The sequence below is a fragment of the Nothoprocta perdicaria genome, unplaced genomic scaffold (assembly GCF_003342845.1).
Source record: "Nothoprocta perdicaria isolate Ctin4 unplaced genomic scaffold, notPer1 scaffold_11, whole genome shotgun sequence".
NCBI classification, from domain to species: Eukaryota; Metazoa; Chordata; class Aves; order Tinamiformes; family Tinamidae; genus Nothoprocta; species Nothoprocta perdicaria.
In genome coordinates this window covers 6,854,975-6,872,610 of record NW_020454205.1, presented here as the reverse complement: position 1 = coordinate 6,872,610, position 17,636 = coordinate 6,854,975, and the positions used below count along the sequence as shown (strand labels likewise).

Here is a 17,636-nt window from a genome sequence, read left to right as displayed (position 1 = left end):
GGGTTTCAACATTACCTGCAAAACATTCAGACTTGAGCATTTTGTTTCTGTGCTTTTGTAAGAAAACACAGCTTTTGTACCAAAACAAAGATGCACACATGCACAAGTATAGATCAACAAGCTCTTTTAAAGTGTGCAAACAGAAAGGCTGTAACACACATGAAAATTGTGTGAGCAAGGCCTAGATCCCACCAAAAAAAGGTTTCTAGTTCAGCAACAAACCACTACAAGAACCAACAACTCTATCCTTAACTGCTTCAACAATCTAAAATTTCTATCAGCAGAAGAGTCAGGAAATAGATGTTATCCCTTGCACCATGTTAATATGGGTGAGCAACAACAACAAACACATTTTACAGGGCCAAAACCACAGCATTTATGAGTTTTTTTCAAATTGTATACATCTTTGGTTAAGTCTTGACATTGACGTCATTTTCATGTTTTACTGCTTTAAAAGAGCATGTTTTGACCATAGAATTTGAACTTCATCATGATCCTGATGTTCTGCTTTATGTATTGCCTACAAAAAGCAATAGCCTTGTCAAAATACACTCCTAAGAGGACGCTTCTGTGCATTCTGCCAACTTCTGTGGATGTCTTAACAGATTTGAGAAGCAGCAAAATTAGCAACTATTAAGAGCTCAATCACACTGAGCTTCAGAGGGTTTCAAAAACCTCACTAAACAAAAACAAACCTAATCCCATGCATGCACTGACCTCCCCTTCCAGGAAGCAACAGTTTCTACAGCATGAGTTACAAAAACCCCAATTTAAGCACTTTACACAAGCAATACTTCAAGGAGAAGCATGACCAGTGTTTTCCATTTGTAACAGCCATCTCACCATTCCTTAAGACGCAGAGACAGACAACTGAGTAGTCCACCTTATAGAAATATAGTGCAAAGAAAACACTGAAAAACTTCCATTGGAAACCAATGTTTGCTGACTCAGGTCAGTGCTGGTCTAGCAGCACTGCAGAAATACTGCAGAGCATCTGAATTCCTCTCTCTGTCAAGAGGGCTCAGTGCCAAGGCAGAGCAAGTGCCAGAGGGCTGCAAGACCCAGCACCCACGCCAATAAACCACCCCGGGCAGGTCCAAAAGGCCACGGGGCAAGCGCAGACACGTGCCAGGGCTTCTGCTGGGGAGAGACTCCAATACAGCCATTACAGACCCGAACTTGCTCCATGCCCTTAAGGTCTTGCTGGATTCTGTGTAGAAGCAGAGCCAAGTGGCATCTGTATCTGCAGAGTGGTGCTCTGGACTCAGCACATACCTGCCTGAGCCAATAAACCCTGCAGGGCCTGAGCTGGCTCCCATCAACGGGGTATAAACTGCAATTTGGACAACACAGCCACAGATAACCAAGAGTCACCACACAGTGCTTCCTGCAGGCACCGCTCATGTGCTTGCACAGTTCAAATGCCATTCTGAGCTACAGAAAGAGTAAGAACACATGGGGTAAACTTAAGTGTTCCACAAACTTCAGAAAAGTTCAGTACAAACTGGAGATGTTGCAGAAACAGTTCAAGAACCTCGCAAAAAACGGGGAAAACTAAACACAAACAGCCCAAACTACACGTAGGTGATTTCACAAATGATTAATTTCCTCTACCCATGGCAGTTGAGGCCAGAAATGGGAATATACAACCTTGACGTGTACAACCATATGGTTTATGACACACCCATGGGAACATTAGATTATAACACACAGCCTATAACCAAAAGTTGCTGTGCTGCTTCCCCTGCCCCCAGCTCAATGCAACAAGTCAGAATATAGAAGTGCTTTGTTTGCTGCCTGCCACCAAGAGCCAAGCCAGATGCTTCCCACTGCAGCCTGCTTTTAAGCACACAAACTGAAAGCATTATTTCCTCAAAATAAACTAGTGTTTTCTCATCTGTAACGAGATTTTTCACTAGTTTTACCAAAAAAACACCTCTACTACTTGTTCCTGACTCAATGTACATCTTAAGACTGTTTGAGATGCAGACAGACCTTGAAATTCTAAAAAAAATAAAAATCTATTTTCTGGTTTCTAATTCTAGCAACACAATTCCTACCCACCCATCTTCACAGCTTTTCATTCTTAGCTCCTCCATATCTTACAACTAAGAGATTGGTATTTTAAGGCAAACAATTTGCCTAATACCATCAGTTATTAAATATATCAAGAGATGCAGGGATTCCTTCCACTTCCAATGCTTACTTTCACCAGGGTAACATCAAATCACAGCCTCCAGCTTCTATGGATTATTATTTATGCTGCAAAAGTTATTATCCTGACATCAATAGCTAGAACAAGTCACTGGGGTTAGAAATACAAGAAAATAAACATTGAAATACATCATTTTACTTCCTTCTTCAGGTATACTGCAAAGCAGACACGAGCTGAAATAATTCACCGAGTTAGGCCTTCCCCCTTGCCAGTGAAGTCCTAGAAGTATCTTGGTGACACTTTTTTGAATTAATTTCAAATCTCCCGGTATCTTGCTAGCTTTGGTATGTCAATCACAGTTACACTGCAAGTGTTTTATCGTAAACCACTGGTTTTCCTTTTAATAAATATTAATCATTCATTTTCCACAAGATTTTTCCAGTGTCTTAATATATTGATTTCTCTTGTTTTTATTTGCTTTGCTCATTTATCTGTGTTTTTACATAATAAGTTTCACCCTTCCTTTATTGCCCAGGGCTTCTACAAAAGCCACCTGAAACATTTTCCATTCTTAAAAATCTGGTTGTAAAGCCCATGTGCCATGAAGACAACTGAGAGATAAACCATGCTAACTCTTTTTCCTAGTAAATCAAGTAACTTCAAGATGTCATTTATAAATAAACAAAACAGCAGTGGTAACATAAAACTGACTGACATTTAGATGCGCTAAGAAAAAAGCAGCTGAGGTAAAAGCCTCTGTGATCAATACGCACACACGTCAGTGGTACTGACACTCTGGCATTTATTTTTAATTCAATGCCTGTTATATAATGTTAACCTTACATAGTGCTTGGCTTGCTGTCCTCGGCCGCTTTCAGATTTTCAAAAAAAGAGGTGCCTTTCAAGTCCAGCACAAGGGTCTGAGGATCTTGCAGAAACAGGCATTGGCCACTACTCCCTACCTTTAAGCTCATCTCTAGAGGGAAATGAAGTTGTTTAAGCATTTAAAAAATCCACACTATTCACACTATTTAAAAAAGTCCACACTATCAGTTTGAAGGAACTCCAACTCTGAAGGATCTTCTCAGCAGAGAAGCTGGAAGTTGCTAAAGTGCAATGCTTCCTCTAACTCACATACTAAGTCTGCAAAATAAAGGCCCTACTCTCCAACTAAGCCTATACTGAAAATCCAGCTACGAGATGCAAGAATGAGTCACACTGAGCTTTTAACAAACTTGTGTTTTATTTGAGCCTCTCTTCCCTGATGGAGAGGCAGCAGAGCCTCTTCACACACACGATTTCTACCTATTTCCCCCTCTCTTCAACACTATTTGCTTTTTCCCCTTCAACTGTGCATGTTTCTCATTTGTCTTGATACATGCTAGTCACCACTTGGTCTCTTTCCAGTCTATTCCTCCTTGATTTATAAAGCCTCTCTTCAGGAATTGGCAGCCTAAATTACTAGTCCTCGTCTACTCTCACCCCTCAAAGGCTTCTACCCTTAGTGATTTGAGAGAGCTTCGTTTATGATGTCTCAGGTCAAAGGGTCCCGTTATTTTACAGGTAACTTTTTCACAAAAGTAGGAAAAGCAACAGCTTATTTTGGTTGCCTTCATCATTGCATCTGAGGACAGCAGCCCATCACAGTTGACTGGTTAACTCATGTACTTGCAATTTTGGCAAAAATATTTCAAATTAGGACCCGAAATTTTCTCCTCAGTAGTTATACCTAGATTATCACTTTTTACCTCAAAAATAAATGTCTTATCAGGAGGGCCAACATTCAGAATTAATTTACATTTAGTTTTCAGAATTTTCTAAGTACTGTCTACATTTATCAGCAGTTGAGTCATAATCATTCATCTCCATAAGCAAATTGGCATCATTTAATTTACAAGTCTCCACGCAATACATTTGAGGATGCAGGACTATCAGTAATGCCAGAACCTGCAAACAGAAGCCCCCCTTTCACTCAACATTTCAGATCCTGCTTCAACTGACCCAAAACTGACAACTACTGCAAGTCCTACAGGTTTTTGTTATAAGCCATGTGACCAATTTTGCAATTGATCTACATCTTATAAAAAGTATGGCTACAAAGAGACTTAGGGAAAAACCATCTTTGATACAGCTACTCGATTTTCCTCTTGCTTTCAGTGGGCTTAGACTGAAGTGACCTCCTACTCACACTTCCCAATTTGGTCCAGAAAAGTCACTTTGAACAGACCAATAGCTGCTTGTACACCCCTCTTTAGAGAGCCAAGTGACAATTTTCACACGGTCAGACCTGACAACGCTCACATTTGTTGGACAGATGCCTGCAGAGACCTGCTCTGAACATTTGGAGCTTTGGACACAGCTTGTTCAATTCTTGGCCCACTGCTGTTTGCTAATGGTGATAATTGCAATAACCATGTCAGTACTGTCTATACCTTACCTCTGCAGGAAGAAAAAAACTGCAAATCAGGTTTTACTCAAAGTGTGAGGAATGTTACTGCTCTTACTAAGGGCAGAGTTATACTTCTGGCACTTCACTTTCTATGCCAGTTTAATTCAAGTGTATTTATATTATACTGGTTATTTTTTCTCCCCTCTACGCTTGTAGGCTAATACAAACACAGATGACATACTTTGGCAGTTTGGCTTTGCAATTTAGACTGTTTAAAGAGTTTATTCTTCCCATTCAGTACTGCCTCCTTGCCCTCCTTCCCCCACCAAATCAGTCAAATGAGAATCCCCAAACTTAAAAGTCTAAAAGAGGCTCTTTGGAAGAGTTATCACATAAAGGTTTAAAATGCATTAACGCTCCCAATCCTTAGAACAAGAGAGCGAGAAGGGTGTGAAAATAACGTTCCATGGTCTGCTTGAGATGCTTCTGAAGCAAACTCAAGAGGAACTCTTGCTCCACTGTTCTGCCACACAGCAGATTCCCCACTAATTACAAAAAGTCATTTGTAGTGCTATAGGTAGGCAATACTATCTGAGCAGATAAACAAGCACCAGTCTCAAGTCATTCTGAAATAAGACCACGAAACTTGAACAATTTAACACAATGGCACAAACTATAACTGCACAAGCTTAAACATCAATAGTTGTATTTTTGCAGTCGACTATTTTTAGTAGAAACATCAACATGAACAACACACACCTTGCTACTGGACAAAGCTGCACAGCTTGGGCATTACAGCACCCAGTGGCTACTGCAGGGAGTTAACCAGAGTTAAACCTACAGCATTTGCAAAGTATCAGTATCTATGAACTTTAAAATATAAGATTATTTGTACTGGAGAAAAAAATGGAAAAAAAGCCCTCTCCCCAATTTTACTGTAAAATAGTATATTGGGTCAGTCTTGCTAAAGAGCCTGTGCAGAACTGCTGCAAAGCAAAAGCTTTCCCCATCATTGCAGAGCCAGACAGCTCGAGCCTCCCTCCACTAGCCTTTCTGGAAGGCTATGCTGGCCTTTCACAGTTGACTGCCTCTGATTTATGCCATCAAAGATTACTAGAACACAGATGTCACTTTCAGGACATTTTTTTACTGTCACAAGAAGTTATGTTTTTGCTCAAAGAATTATCCTGCTGTCAAGCCAAATCTGATATTCCTTCTCCTACATACTCAGGAACACTTACGTGCTAACACCTGACCACAGTGTTTAACTGAGGAGACAGCACAGCTCCCCAAGGATGGATTATTTCTTCTATAAAGCAAGCAGAAGGCTTTTTAACTTTGCCATTATTTTAACAAAAGCTAGTGTCCTACAGCCAAGAAGATGCTGAAGATCTGAGACACAAAGTGTAAGTCATAAGGTACACAAACAATTTAAAAATATTTCTGGAAATGACTTTACACTAAACTTTTTAAACATATCCTGGCAGCAAAACTGAGAAGCGTAAATCCTGGAAATTTTAAATATAAGTTCCTTTCACCTTTAACAAGCAATTTATCTCGAACTGACACTCTCCGAGTTGAATCAGAAGCTGGATTGGATGCACGGGGTCCTCTGACGCCATCGTCCCGCTTCAACTTGCTTGCCAGAGTTAGCATTACTGCTCTCTTCAACCTAGAGCACAAGTATTACAAAAAAAGTTACCAAAGCTTAAAGCACTAGGAAGAGAGACATGTAAAAAGCAGCTTACAGTTAGGCTTGCATTCAAAAACTATTATATTCTTAGCAAACAAAGAGTATATACCTAAATAACACGACTGTGATCAAAAATGACTGTTGACAAGAATTAAAGAGTAAGTTTGTTATGTAAATACCAAATGCAAGGCCAAGAGGAAATTCAGCCTTACTGAAAAAGGTTTAGACTTTCTGCTACCTAATTTCACTGCACCATCTCCCAGAGCAGAGACACTGCTTGACCTCACTCCCCCTAGAGAATTACTATAAAAATACCCTTCCAGACTGCTGGTCAGGCAACCTGCGGGGCCCGTTCTTGGCCCTGCTTCAAATGACAAGCCATTCCGGGGTACTTTTTTGGCCAACCAGAGGCAAGGAAGGGAAGGGACCACTGAAACAGCTCTGTGACACTAGGAAATGAGCGTTGAGCCAGCAACCAGAACACAGGAAGGGAAGCAAATCTAAACTCCAAAGCAGTGCAATTATCTGTGCAATTGCACAAGAGTAACACGTGGCACCCTGACAGCACAGACTGATGAGGGACAGTCGCCCTCACACAGTCAGTAACCAGGGCAGAGGAAGGTTTTCTTTTGCTATATCAGTCCTCTACTTATGCAAAAGACCTGAGTAACTTACAGTAAAGGTGGAGAAGGTGCTCAAGTTATAAGGCTATTTTTCAGATGTTCGAGTTTCCTATAACATTTGGACTTTACTCCTAGTTGAAGGCAGCTCACTCCTTTTCAGCAGTTTGGCCAAAACCAAAAAAGTGCTGACAAGATCCGTATCCTTACAGCACTATTACCACTAACATAACAAGATTTATTCTCTAATACGGATTCATTAATTTAAGCCAAAAGTTCTGTAAAAACGCACTCAGTATCCAGTCTGCCAGTACAATAGTTTGAACAGCTGACCACAGAGATAATGACATGAGCAGGAATGATAAAGAATCACCAGTTTTCACCGCATTAGAAATGGAGGAATCAGCTGAGATGTGCACAGGGCTCATGGCCGAGTTGGAAGAAACCCACAAATATAAAAGTGGTCACAACATAGAGCACAGACCCAGTAAAAGGTTCATCTGCACCAGCTTCAGTTCTGCATTTTGGCACTTCCTTCTTGTAAGCAAGTCCTGAAGCGAAGCTTACCAGGTCCCTCACAACAGGGGTTACTTTAGTTTGTTCGTTTACCCAGGCTCCAGGGCACAGGGGAGAGAAGCCCCTGGGCTGCCAGTCTAGACACTGCATCTGTAAAAACAGCCCCTGTTGCTTCCCAAGCTTGGGGGAAACGCAACAGATTTATAGCAGCAACAGATCAGCACTGAAACACCAGCTAAGGGGCAAAAGGAGAAGCGAAATAAGCGACACGACACTCAGACATGAAGAGGAGCACAGCAGTGGATGGAGGAGTATTTAAAAGGCAAAGGAAAGCTGTTTCACAGCAGTGCTTTATAGCAGGGCACTCTAGTAAGCCATACAAAGAAGACAGGCTCACAGAAGCTGACAAGCACACACGTTAGGCACAAGAGAGAGTTAGAAGAAAAACAGAGACAAGCACAAATGCAGCTGGTCCAGCTGGGATAGGGAAGCCTTTCCCAGATGCCACTGACCTAGAGAGGAAAAAAACAAAGAACCAACACACGGTATTTTCATTTCCTGGGCAAAGACAACAGCTGTTTTCACGAGGTGAAGGGCGGAAGAGGGAGGTGGGGGGGAGAGGGAAGAGGGGAAGGAGAAGGCAAACAGTGTGAGAAAGCTCGTAAAGGAAATAAAATTCAGGAAAATGATAATAACAAAAAGCAAAACAAAAGCGGGCGCTGCGGGAACTCCTCCTCGGAGGCTCTTAGGTGCAAAGGGCGGCTGAAGCCCTTCACTCCTCCAGACACGGCCCTCGCCCCGGCCCCCTGAGCGCCCCCCCGGCTGCGACACCGCTGGGGAAAGCTCCGATCCGCCTCCCTGAGGGAGCAACGCCGCCGCGGGAGCCGTTACCGCGACCGTTAACGGCAGCCGCCGCGCGGCGGGCGGGCGGGCGGGCGGGCGGCCCGGGCAGGGCAGAGCGGCAGGGCCGGGGCCGGTCCTGGGCAAAGGGGCAGCGCCCCGCACTCACCTGAGCGCGGAGTCAGGGCCCGGCTCCGGGGGCCACCACCATGGCCGGGACAGCGGCGGCGGCGGCTCCTCCCCGCGGCCCTCGCGCCGCCTCCCTCGGCGGCCGCGCCGGAAGGGGCGGCGCTTTCAACAAGAGCTTTATGGGCGCCCGCGGCGCGGACAGCGCGCGCGCTCTCGCGAGACCTGCGGAAGGCGGGAAGGCAGCGAGCCGCCCGCCGCCATCTTGTGGCGCAGGTGAAGCTGGTCGGAGGGCGGGGAGCAGCGCCCGGTTTTGGAAGGGGAACCCAATGGCCTTCGTGCCAGAGCCTGGTTAGGTAACCTACACCACACAGCAGCTCCAGACCGGTGGCAGCAACAGGCTGTTGAGTAACACGAGTGCTGCAAGCATGTTGCAGGGGTGTGTTTAGTACCAGAGAGTAAACGGCTTGGATGTCATGGCCTTAGACACTTGACCACTTGGTTTTTTAGCAAAGCCACAATCAGTTATAGCAGACCAATAAAACTCCAGTGCTTGTGTAGCTTTCCATCCCGTATCCTCCAAAAATAAAGGCAGCCAAAATTAAGCATAAAGAAGCTTGCAGAATGGAAGAGATGGAGCAGGGTGTGGGACGTCGCCATGAAGCCTGCAGGGGATGGACAGAGGCAGTGGGACAGCCAAAACCATAACAATGTATTTTATTGAGAAAAGACATGAAACATGTCTGCTTAATATCCCGAGAGACCCTCACCAGCATCCATCTACCTGCCTCTAAACCAACATAGCATCTGCGGCACAGCAGCTCTGTGAATAACCAGTTTAACAAAGTATTTTTATAAGTATAGGACTGTCAGTTAATCACCCCCTCGTCCAAAGACTAATTAAAGTCAAGCCAATACAGAATGTCAGAGACTGCAATGGTGACAGGTCTCCTCTCACCCCGCCAGTTCCTCTTACTGTGATGAGTGAAATTCAGGTCTTGATGCCTTGTGACCTTCTGGGACTACTTTGCTATTGCAAGTTACAGTGAGAAGAAAAGTCTTTGCGAAACAGAAATCTGTTTCAAGTCTAGGCAGAGAGATGGCAGTGTTGCCTACTGGAAGCAGGAGTCTCCTGCTGTGTCCTACCTCTCACTACACACGCAAAATTTAGTCTGGTAGAAAAGAAATGGACATAAAATATGCAGAAAACGGCATCATGAGGGATAAATGCACACTTGTACTTCCCACTTTCAAAAATTATTTTTTCTGTCATTTTTAAGAGGAATTTTCTTGTTCTCTCACCTCCTTTTCTCATCCAGATAGCAGATGTAGTATAAGATACTCAAGCTGATCTCTCCAGAAACCAGAAGCAAAGAGACCAGGGTCTTGACAGAGACCCTGCTAACACAAAGCAGAGGACTTTGATTTGCCAGAGCAGTTTGGTACTGTTATTTCTACATCTGTATTTACATCTCTGCACTAGTTATTATTACAAATGCTAAATAACTATTTCAAAATGGTTAACAGACCCCATTTTTGGCTTATGTACAGATTATGGAATATTCTGTTTTCCCATCATTGTTTCTTTGGCCTGGGAAATATTTCATATTTCACATGTCAAGAATTTGCAGAGTTTCAGGCATCTCATGGTGTTTCAAACAAAACCAGTATTTCAACTCTTTTTGCAGAGGACAAACAGAAATCATCAGTTGAGGTTCATAAGAGTTTTAACTCAAGAAGGATAATTTAATGTGTCTGATAACATGATTGCTTCCAGAGCTAAAACTGAGAGCTCATTTAGTTTAACATCATCTGGTTCTGTGTTTTTTAAAGCTCATGAACTATCTCCAGTAACTTTAAAGCCTAAATTCTTTTCTCATGCACAAAACAGCTGTCTGCAATATCCACTCCTATTCAACTACTGCATTAGGGACGATAGAAAAGTGAGTTAGAATGATGTTTTAGTGTCGGACAGTAGATGTAAAAATGAGTGCAGTATCTTGCTGGTTTAATATTGTTTCTTAGTGCACACACCTACCAATCTTGGCATTTCTGGTGTTCCTAGGTGACACAGACGCCAATGATTGCGCTCAGATTGAATAATCAGAAGGAGCAACACGACCCCTTGTGAATCCTTAGGATCCTTGTGCCCACGATCACAATGCAGCAATATCTGCTTGTTCAGTTCAAAGTACAGAAGCAGGTGAAAAAAGTGCTACATTAAGACAAAAAAAAAAAAAAAAAAAAAAGGCAGAAAGGGCACCTACATGTCAGAGATGATCAATTGTGAAATGTATGTTTTTTCAGGAGTAAATATTTACTGTAGGAGCATCCCCTCCTCAGATGTTTTCTGGGCTCTGAGGCATGTGAGTGATGAGCAGGCAGAGAAAAAGCCTGGCCTGTGATGATGTGATGCTCCAGCTCCTGCTAGGGGAACCATTATGAAACCCACTTATGAAGCCCTGATTCAGACAGGAAAAACTGTGCATCCTATTAGGTTCTCCAGGTGCCTTTTGACTCAGTGGGATGGGTAGAAAAGCCTCAAGAAACCTGCCTGCTGATGTGACGAGAAGCAAACGCTAGTTGCTAATTCAAGAGGCACATCCCAAGCTCAGGAGCCTCTGTGGGAGTCATTCCCCAAAAAACAGAAGGAAAAAAAATGCAATAACTAGCATTAGTTATAAGATAGGGAAGCAAGAAACTTCACCAGCTGGCAATTGCTTGGTGAAGAGTAATAGTTACTTTCTGAAAATAAAGGCTGTTAAAGTAAAACTAGGGCAATGGTAGCGGCCCTTCTGATGCCTGTGGGAGTTTGCTCAGAGTCAGAAGGCCAGACCGGAAAACGTTGACACCTGTGATGATGATGAAATGCTTGTCTCTAATGTATAATTACGAAATTTGGCTTCTCCTGCTGGAAGCTGCTCCTTTGTGCAAACTGAGTTGTACACTCTGCAAATTAGCAGCGTGCTGTTTTCCTGCACCACAGATGCCTCCTGTTTTGGCCCTAGATTTCCTGATCATGTAAGAGATGCTAATTTGACGTTTGCACTCCCAAAGTGCTCAGCAAACTAGAAAGCTACATCACAAGTTTCACTCACAGAAAAGCAAGAAAGTAAACCTTGCAAAGAGAAGGCTGCATAGGCCTTTGTACAGAGAGAAGATAAGAATCTACCTTGCCTATAAGACTCTTTTTTAGAAGGGGAATCTGATTTTATGCATAAAAGATAAAAGCAAGATGATATCACAAATTTTACAGCATTTAAGCAAGAAGACAACTAGCGAGTACCCAAGAAAATCTCTGCTGTGACAGCACACATGCTCACTAACACCTTTTGCTTTTCCTCAGCTTGTTTCTTTCTTGGAATTTATGGGGTTTTTTGTTTTGTTTTTTTCTTCCATTCGTCTCAAGCCAGAGAATTTCAGTTTTGCACAGAAATCATTAGAGACTGACCTGTCACGGAAAGAGAGCGGATACCTGCTGTTGTTTTGCGGTCCTCACGGCAGCATTGGAGTGTTTTTCCACAGACAGCTTTATTAAAATCCTATTAATTGCTAGTGTTGCAGTAATGACTGGCTTTAGAGCACACATTGTGGGGGGTTTGCATGCTGGGCAGCTTAGAAAAACGCATAGAGAAGAATGAAACAATCCCACGCCTGTGTCTCAGGGGAGATTTGGGGGATATTTTAGAGCAAACAGCCAACCATGCAGCTCCCTGATAAAAATCGATGGGCACGTTTAGCTGCTGATGCCGATCGGAGGCTGCGCTGCCACACAGTTCAGCTGTGGCTTCCCCTGGGCACTGCTAAAACACGCAGAAGCAGGTTACAAAGCCAGGATTTGCCTGTGGGGCCAGGGAAAAAAAAAAACCAAAAACCAAAGCACCTTGTTTGTTTGTTTATTTGCTTGTTCTTTGAAGGTTTGGCCACCTGCCTGCAGTCCTAACCTTTTTTTTTTTTTTTTTTTGTCAGAATAGTCTCCTCTTTCCATCTCCTGAAGCGTGTCTTTGCACTTTCAGCAAGCAGTTCAGAGTCCCAGCATCTCCATCAACTGTCTCTGCCCAGTCCCCCAGCCCGAGCTGCCTGCGTGGAAATGAGGGGCCCCAGCAGCCACCCCCAGCCTGTGTCCTGAAGTCGTCGCAGATAAAAGTAGAGATGGTTTTTCAAAGCAGACAAGAGGCACCTCTTGCTCCCTGGGCTGACAGCAACACAGGAGCACCGTGAAGTGATTCGTCATGATTCCCTCATGATTTCTAATGCGCAGAATTACTAACAGTGCTACCATCATATGGGAGGAGAAGTGACATCTAGCACATCATCCTGTTTCTAACACTATAAAATAGAACCTTTACTAATCATGACTTTAAAAAGGCATTTGGGATAGAGGACGACAGAAGGAATTGCTTTTCTCTTCCAGGAATGAAACTGAAACGAAAGATAGAAACTGAAACCAAAGTCCACATAGAGCAGAAGGAGGCATGACCAGATGCAGCAGCTGGCAGCTGATTTTCAAGACATTGAGCCCAGGGAAGAGGAAAAACATCCACAAGAGAAGCTGCCAAGGGCAGCTGCTGCAGCCTGTTTTTCAGGACTACAGCAGTGGGGTGGTTGTCCAGCACCTAAGGACTTTTCCTAGCAGACTCTTACAGCACAAAGACAAGCTGTCCTCAGAGCCTGATGCAGGAAAGCAAGGTTTTCTCAACAAGGGCCCTCCACACTTGAGAAGTGGGATTATTTTATTTCCACCGGGTCTTCCCCACCTGCCTTGAGCTTGGTCGTTACCACAACGTGATGCCTTTCAGGTGTGAGGCAGCCACAGGGTATCTGTTCCACCAAAGGATGGATAGTCTGCACTGGGTGACTTGCTTTGAGGATGATGGTAAAATGCTGGTGCCAGTCCTCGGGAGGTTTGTTACTGCCTGGGTTTTATTTATTCCTTGTGCATACAGAAGAGCAAGAGGAAACTGCTCAGTCAATACCTTCTCATAATGGCAGCAGCTCACGTGGACATCCCTCACAGTCTAAAGCCTCCAGGAAAAGTGAGAGCCCATTTATTGCTAATGTGCTCCAAGACAAACTTCTGTGAGAAGTGAGAGTGCACAGGCTCCAGATTGTTTTCTCTGATTTAGGACACTTTTCTGTGCTCAGGCAGCAGGAGGAAAGCTATACGTATGCCTGAAATAAACATCATTTTTAAAAAAAAAATCCCTACCCAAGCAAGACTCTGGTTCATACACACTTCTTGAAGAGACTCAAGATCTCGCTACATATCTTAGCCATAAATGCAGAACCAGAGTATTTAGGAGATGCTGGAAGTGGAGCAAAAACCTCAGGAAAAGCAAGAAGCAGCAACTCACAGCAGAGCTGCCATCCAGGCTCGCCTGTGGCGACTCCTGCGTGGACTGGGCAGCGAGAGGGGTGAGCTGGATGCGTCTCCTTATCCTGTCACGGTGCTTTCCCTGCGCGCGTGGAGGCTGCCCAGGCTCAGCGCCCCAACCTAGCGCTTTCCATGGCCCTGGGGCAGTTTCCAACTTTAGGTGGCAGTAGATGCCCCAGCAGCAGGGACTAGATCCTCACACGGACCTTGGTACCCACCTCACCTGCTCCCCACCCTGTCAGACCTCCTTTTGGGAGACTCGATCTGCTCATGGCTCCTGGGTAGTTAACCCAGAGGATGCTGCTCTTCTGGGTGAGCTGCAATCATCACTTTAAGCTATGCCCTCCCCCAACTCCATGCAGCTCAGGTGGCCTCAGGGCTTTGATCAGCCTCTGTTTAGAGGCAAACAGGGGGTTTGCTGGTTTTCCAATGCTCCCAATCCACATTACTTTCCTCCCCTGTCCCCACAAGTAGTTCTATTTCTTGGAGTGATGATATTATAACAAAACACAGTGAAAACAAGATTTTAGGTTGCAAGAACATTTTATTTTCCATTATAAATAGCATATAAAATATATTTTATAATTTATCTATACATGCAACCACCCCAATGTGGTCCACAATAAATAGCAGGTACAAAAATAGATTTCCTTTAAAAAAAAAAAAAAACAGTCCTTGTTTTGAAAACCAGCAAAACAACAGCATCCTTGGCGGGTACAGGTTCCTGCTGAAGAACCTCTTCCAGGAGCCGCGCTTCTTCACGTCTTCCCAAGGTGCCCATAAATAGTCGATAAAAAAAATATTAATTTAAAAAAAAAGGGCGGGGGGAAACGCAGGTGCCCATGCTCAGTCAGGAGCGGCTCAGGGTGTGCGGGTGCTCGGACATTCCTCGCGGAGCGCCGCGCACTTCAGGTCGCTGAGCACTTGGAAGAGGTGCAGGATGGCGGAGGCCTCCAGGCAGCCGTCGGTCTCCTGCGGTGGTGACAAGGGGTCGGTCACGGTGGGCCCGACTACACGCGCACGCATGAAGAGAGGCCGCGCGAGCGCCACTTACCCTCTCCTTGGCCACCTCCAGCTTGTGTAGCCAGTGCCGCAGCTTCCCGGAGGGCTGGTGCTTGGGTGCCTGTGGAGCGAGCACGTCAGTGAGGCCGGGCGCCATGGAGGGCAGCACCGGTGTGCGCGGGGAAGCGGGGGACACACTCACGCAGCCACGCAGGTCCTCACGGGCCTGGGCGAGGAAGGAGAGCGGGTGCCGATGCCGCTCGGCGAGGCCGGGCGCCGTTGGGTGCCCCAGCGCCTCCATCACCAGGTCCAGCTCGGCCTCCACCAGCAGCACGCGGTCGGGCACCTGCGGGCAGCAGCTCTTTGGTTTCCTGTCCCGCTGGCTTCCCCGCAAAGTTAACCCGCTCCTTCCGAGGGAAACACAGGAAAGTGGGAGCTCCCTTTTTTTAAGTTCTTACCGACAGCTCTGCCGTTTTCCATTTCCGGTGGAAAACCCTGGTGTTGCATTTTCTGTCCGACAAGAGCATGGTCTCCTCCTAGGAGCAGGAGGAAGCATGAAAGGAGCAGCTTTAAAAAATGCCCCTTCCAAGAGGTGGGTGTTTGGGGGACATCGGGCCTCCCTGCCCATGCTCGGGAGGCCCCAGCACAGGATAGGATCGGCTCCGGCGCTGCCAGCCGCTCTCAATACTCACAAACTGCTCCTTCATATCTTGGATGAGCTTGAGCTCGGATGGCAGGAGGAAGTGGTACTTGGAGAGGCCACAGCTCTTCTGTGAGGCGTTGTGGGGAAAAGCGTCCAGCAGGCTGGTGCCCAGGAGCAGTAGCAGCAGCAGCAAGGATTGGCCACTGGCAGGTTGCATTTTCTTCTGCGTTTTCTCCTGCTGGCGAGGGGGATGCCAGCATCAGCCAGAGCCCCACCAAGAACCAGGAGAAAGAGGGGCCATAAAGCCAAGCGTAGCCCCAAACTCATCCCATTGCATTAATTTAAGAGCCTTAGTCAGCAGGTGCAAAGAGAAAGAATTCACGCGGGGCCAGAACCGGGTTGCTCCTCACCTGGGTGTGTAGAAGGTGTCTCTGTTGGCCCGTGGCTGCCTGTCTCGATGCTCTGCCTCATCCTGACCGCTTTTATACGGTGCCGGCACGGAGCAGAGCGAAACAGGAACGCGCTTTCAGGTCGGCAGGAAAATCCACAGGTGCTCATGTCTGGAAACAGGAAAGCGAAAGCGGCAGAGGGAATCCCGGGCGGCAGGCGTGCCCTGCACCCTGCCCGCAGCCTCCTGCCGCTTACCCGCAGGCGTGGGAATTGCTGCGGAAAAGCGCCGGGACGAAAAGCCACAGCTGCCACCGCGGAGCCTGTGACAGCTCGTAACCGCCCAAGACAGCTCAAAAGGGGTGGCTGCCGGTGGGCAAAGAACTGCTCTGGTCAGAAATGTGCTTTACAGTCCCAAAACGCAGACACCGCTGCATGATTCTCAGCGCAGCCAGGATCCTGGTCCAGCTTTCGCTGCCGAAGTGAGCGGGATCAAGCAGGATTTTCGAGGGGCTGAGGTTGGTAGCTAAATAAAACCTAAGCCCACAACCAGGACCAGTTTCCTTAGTTGGCACTTGGCCTGAATGCAACTTCTGTGCATATTGCATATGGTTAAAAACAGAAACACACAGATTTTGTAAAAGATGTTTTATTCCACATGGTTTGTTCCTATTAAATACAAGAAAAGACCCCAAAGGGTGTAAATAACTACAAAGATGTCGCAGGAGTGAGGTGCAGCATCCGTGACTACTAACTTCTTGGTGAAAGCCTCCCCAGTTATAACAACATCTTTCCCCTCCTTTCAGCAAGACATTTGAAGGGCAAGGGGGCACTGCAGGCTGATTTGTTTTTTTTTTCTCATCTACACGCCTGTGGCTTTGACCACCCCAAGCATCGTTTCTGGCTGGAAAAGTAAAATGAAATTTGCTTTGGGTGGGCATCCCACAGCCCACGAAAGCGGAGCCGGAAAGCGGAGAGCCTAGCTGTGGGCTCGGCTGGAGCGCTGCGGGGCAGCTGGGCACAGGGGCTGCTGCCCCCAGGTGCCCTTCTCAGGTGCTGGCAGCTGGCTCGCTGCAGACCTGCTCCCGACCCAGCGGCTCCACGCTGGCCGTGGCTGCTGTGCTCCGGCCGCCCCGGCAATGCCCGTGAGGGAAGGAAAGCGAAAGCGGGTTTGGCATCTGCGGAGCTGAGCAATTCCTCTGTGACTCACCGGGCATCCAGCGGTGCCAGCGTAGGGAAACGGGCTGGCACAGGCACGAATGCTTTGGCTGTGAGCCCAGAGATGAGATCACTTCATCATTACCCATGCAGCAGGTGAACTCAAGGAGCCAAAAAATTGTCTCCAGACCTGCTCCAGGTGCCCCTCATCAGGCAGCTGGGACTGTGAGGGACACGAGCAAGGTCTCAGCTGCAGAAAACAGCCCTGGCAAAGCCATGGCACACTTTGCATCAAAGACAAAAACTGGTGTCTGGGTTAGAGAACAGCAGTGCTGTAACATGCAGCTGGCACAAGTGTGTAATGTGTTCCTGGGCATTCCTTGCCCAGGGCAGCACAGTGGGGACATGTGGGGCCCTGGAGACTGCAGGATTGCTCCAGTGACTAGGCCCTGCTGAAGATGGAGATCCCCCTAGCCTGGACCAGCAGCCCTTGTGCAGGCCACGCTGCTTCCCATGGAGTAATCGTGGGCAGGGTGAGACCTCTAGTGCTCCCACGGGAGATGACAAAGCAGCTGCATCTTCACCAGTGAGAGCATCTGCCGTGTGTGCAGCCCCCACAGCCCTCCCATGACCTGCTCTTCGTCTGGGCCTGGGCCACCCAACCTCCTGCACGTGGCTGTAACAGGCGAAAGCAAGCTGGGAGAGGCTGCTCCACCTCCGAGGACATGGCTGA

General features: G+C 46.5%; 2 protein-coding genes across 3 annotated transcripts in view; both read right to left on the bottom strand.

Moving 5' to 3' along the window:
- Positions 1 to 8,439, bottom strand: part of UBE2F (ubiquitin conjugating enzyme E2 F (putative)) — a 58,488-nt gene extending 50,049 nt beyond the window's left edge. Inside the window, exons 1-2 of one of the 2 annotated variants that reach the window (XM_026049044.1) lie at positions 8,383 to 8,439; positions 6,083 to 6,216 (exon numbers count right to left, since the gene is read on the bottom strand). In XM_026049044.1, the coding sequence (XP_025904829.1) occupies positions 6,083 to 6,200 (118 nt within the window). In that variant the 5' untranslated portion in view covers positions 6,201 to 6,216; positions 8,383 to 8,439. The remainder of the gene's footprint in view (positions 1 to 6,082; positions 6,217 to 8,382) is intronic. The other variant, XM_026049035.1, reaches the window with a different exon arrangement.
- A 6,135-nt stretch (positions 8,440 to 14,574) lies between these two features.
- On the bottom strand, positions 14,575 to 15,575 carry LOC112955207 (interferon lambda-3-like). Its single transcript, XM_026048488.1, has 4 exons — positions 15,408 to 15,575; positions 15,174 to 15,251; positions 14,768 to 15,061; positions 14,575 to 14,685 (listed from the first exon to the last, which is right to left on the bottom strand). Exons 1-4 carry the CDS (start codon positions 15,573 to 15,575, stop codon positions 14,575 to 14,577), a joined length of 651 nt encoding a protein of 216 aa, XP_025904273.1.
- Positions 15,576 to 17,636: the final 2,061 nt, after the last annotated feature.

Coding starts and splice junctions, on each gene's coding strand:
- LOC112955207 (XM_026048488.1), bottom strand. CDS start 15,575: ATGCAACCTGCCAGTGGCCAATCCTTGCTGCTGCTGCTACTGCTCCTG. Junction 15,252..15,407: donor AAGATATGAAGGAGCAGTTT/GTGAGTATTGAG, acceptor TCCTGCTCCTAG/GAGGAGACCATGCTCTTGTC. Junction 15,062..15,173: donor GGAAAACGGCAGAGCTGTCG/GTAAGAACTTAA, acceptor TGCTGCCCGCAG/GTGCCCGACCGCGTGCTGCT.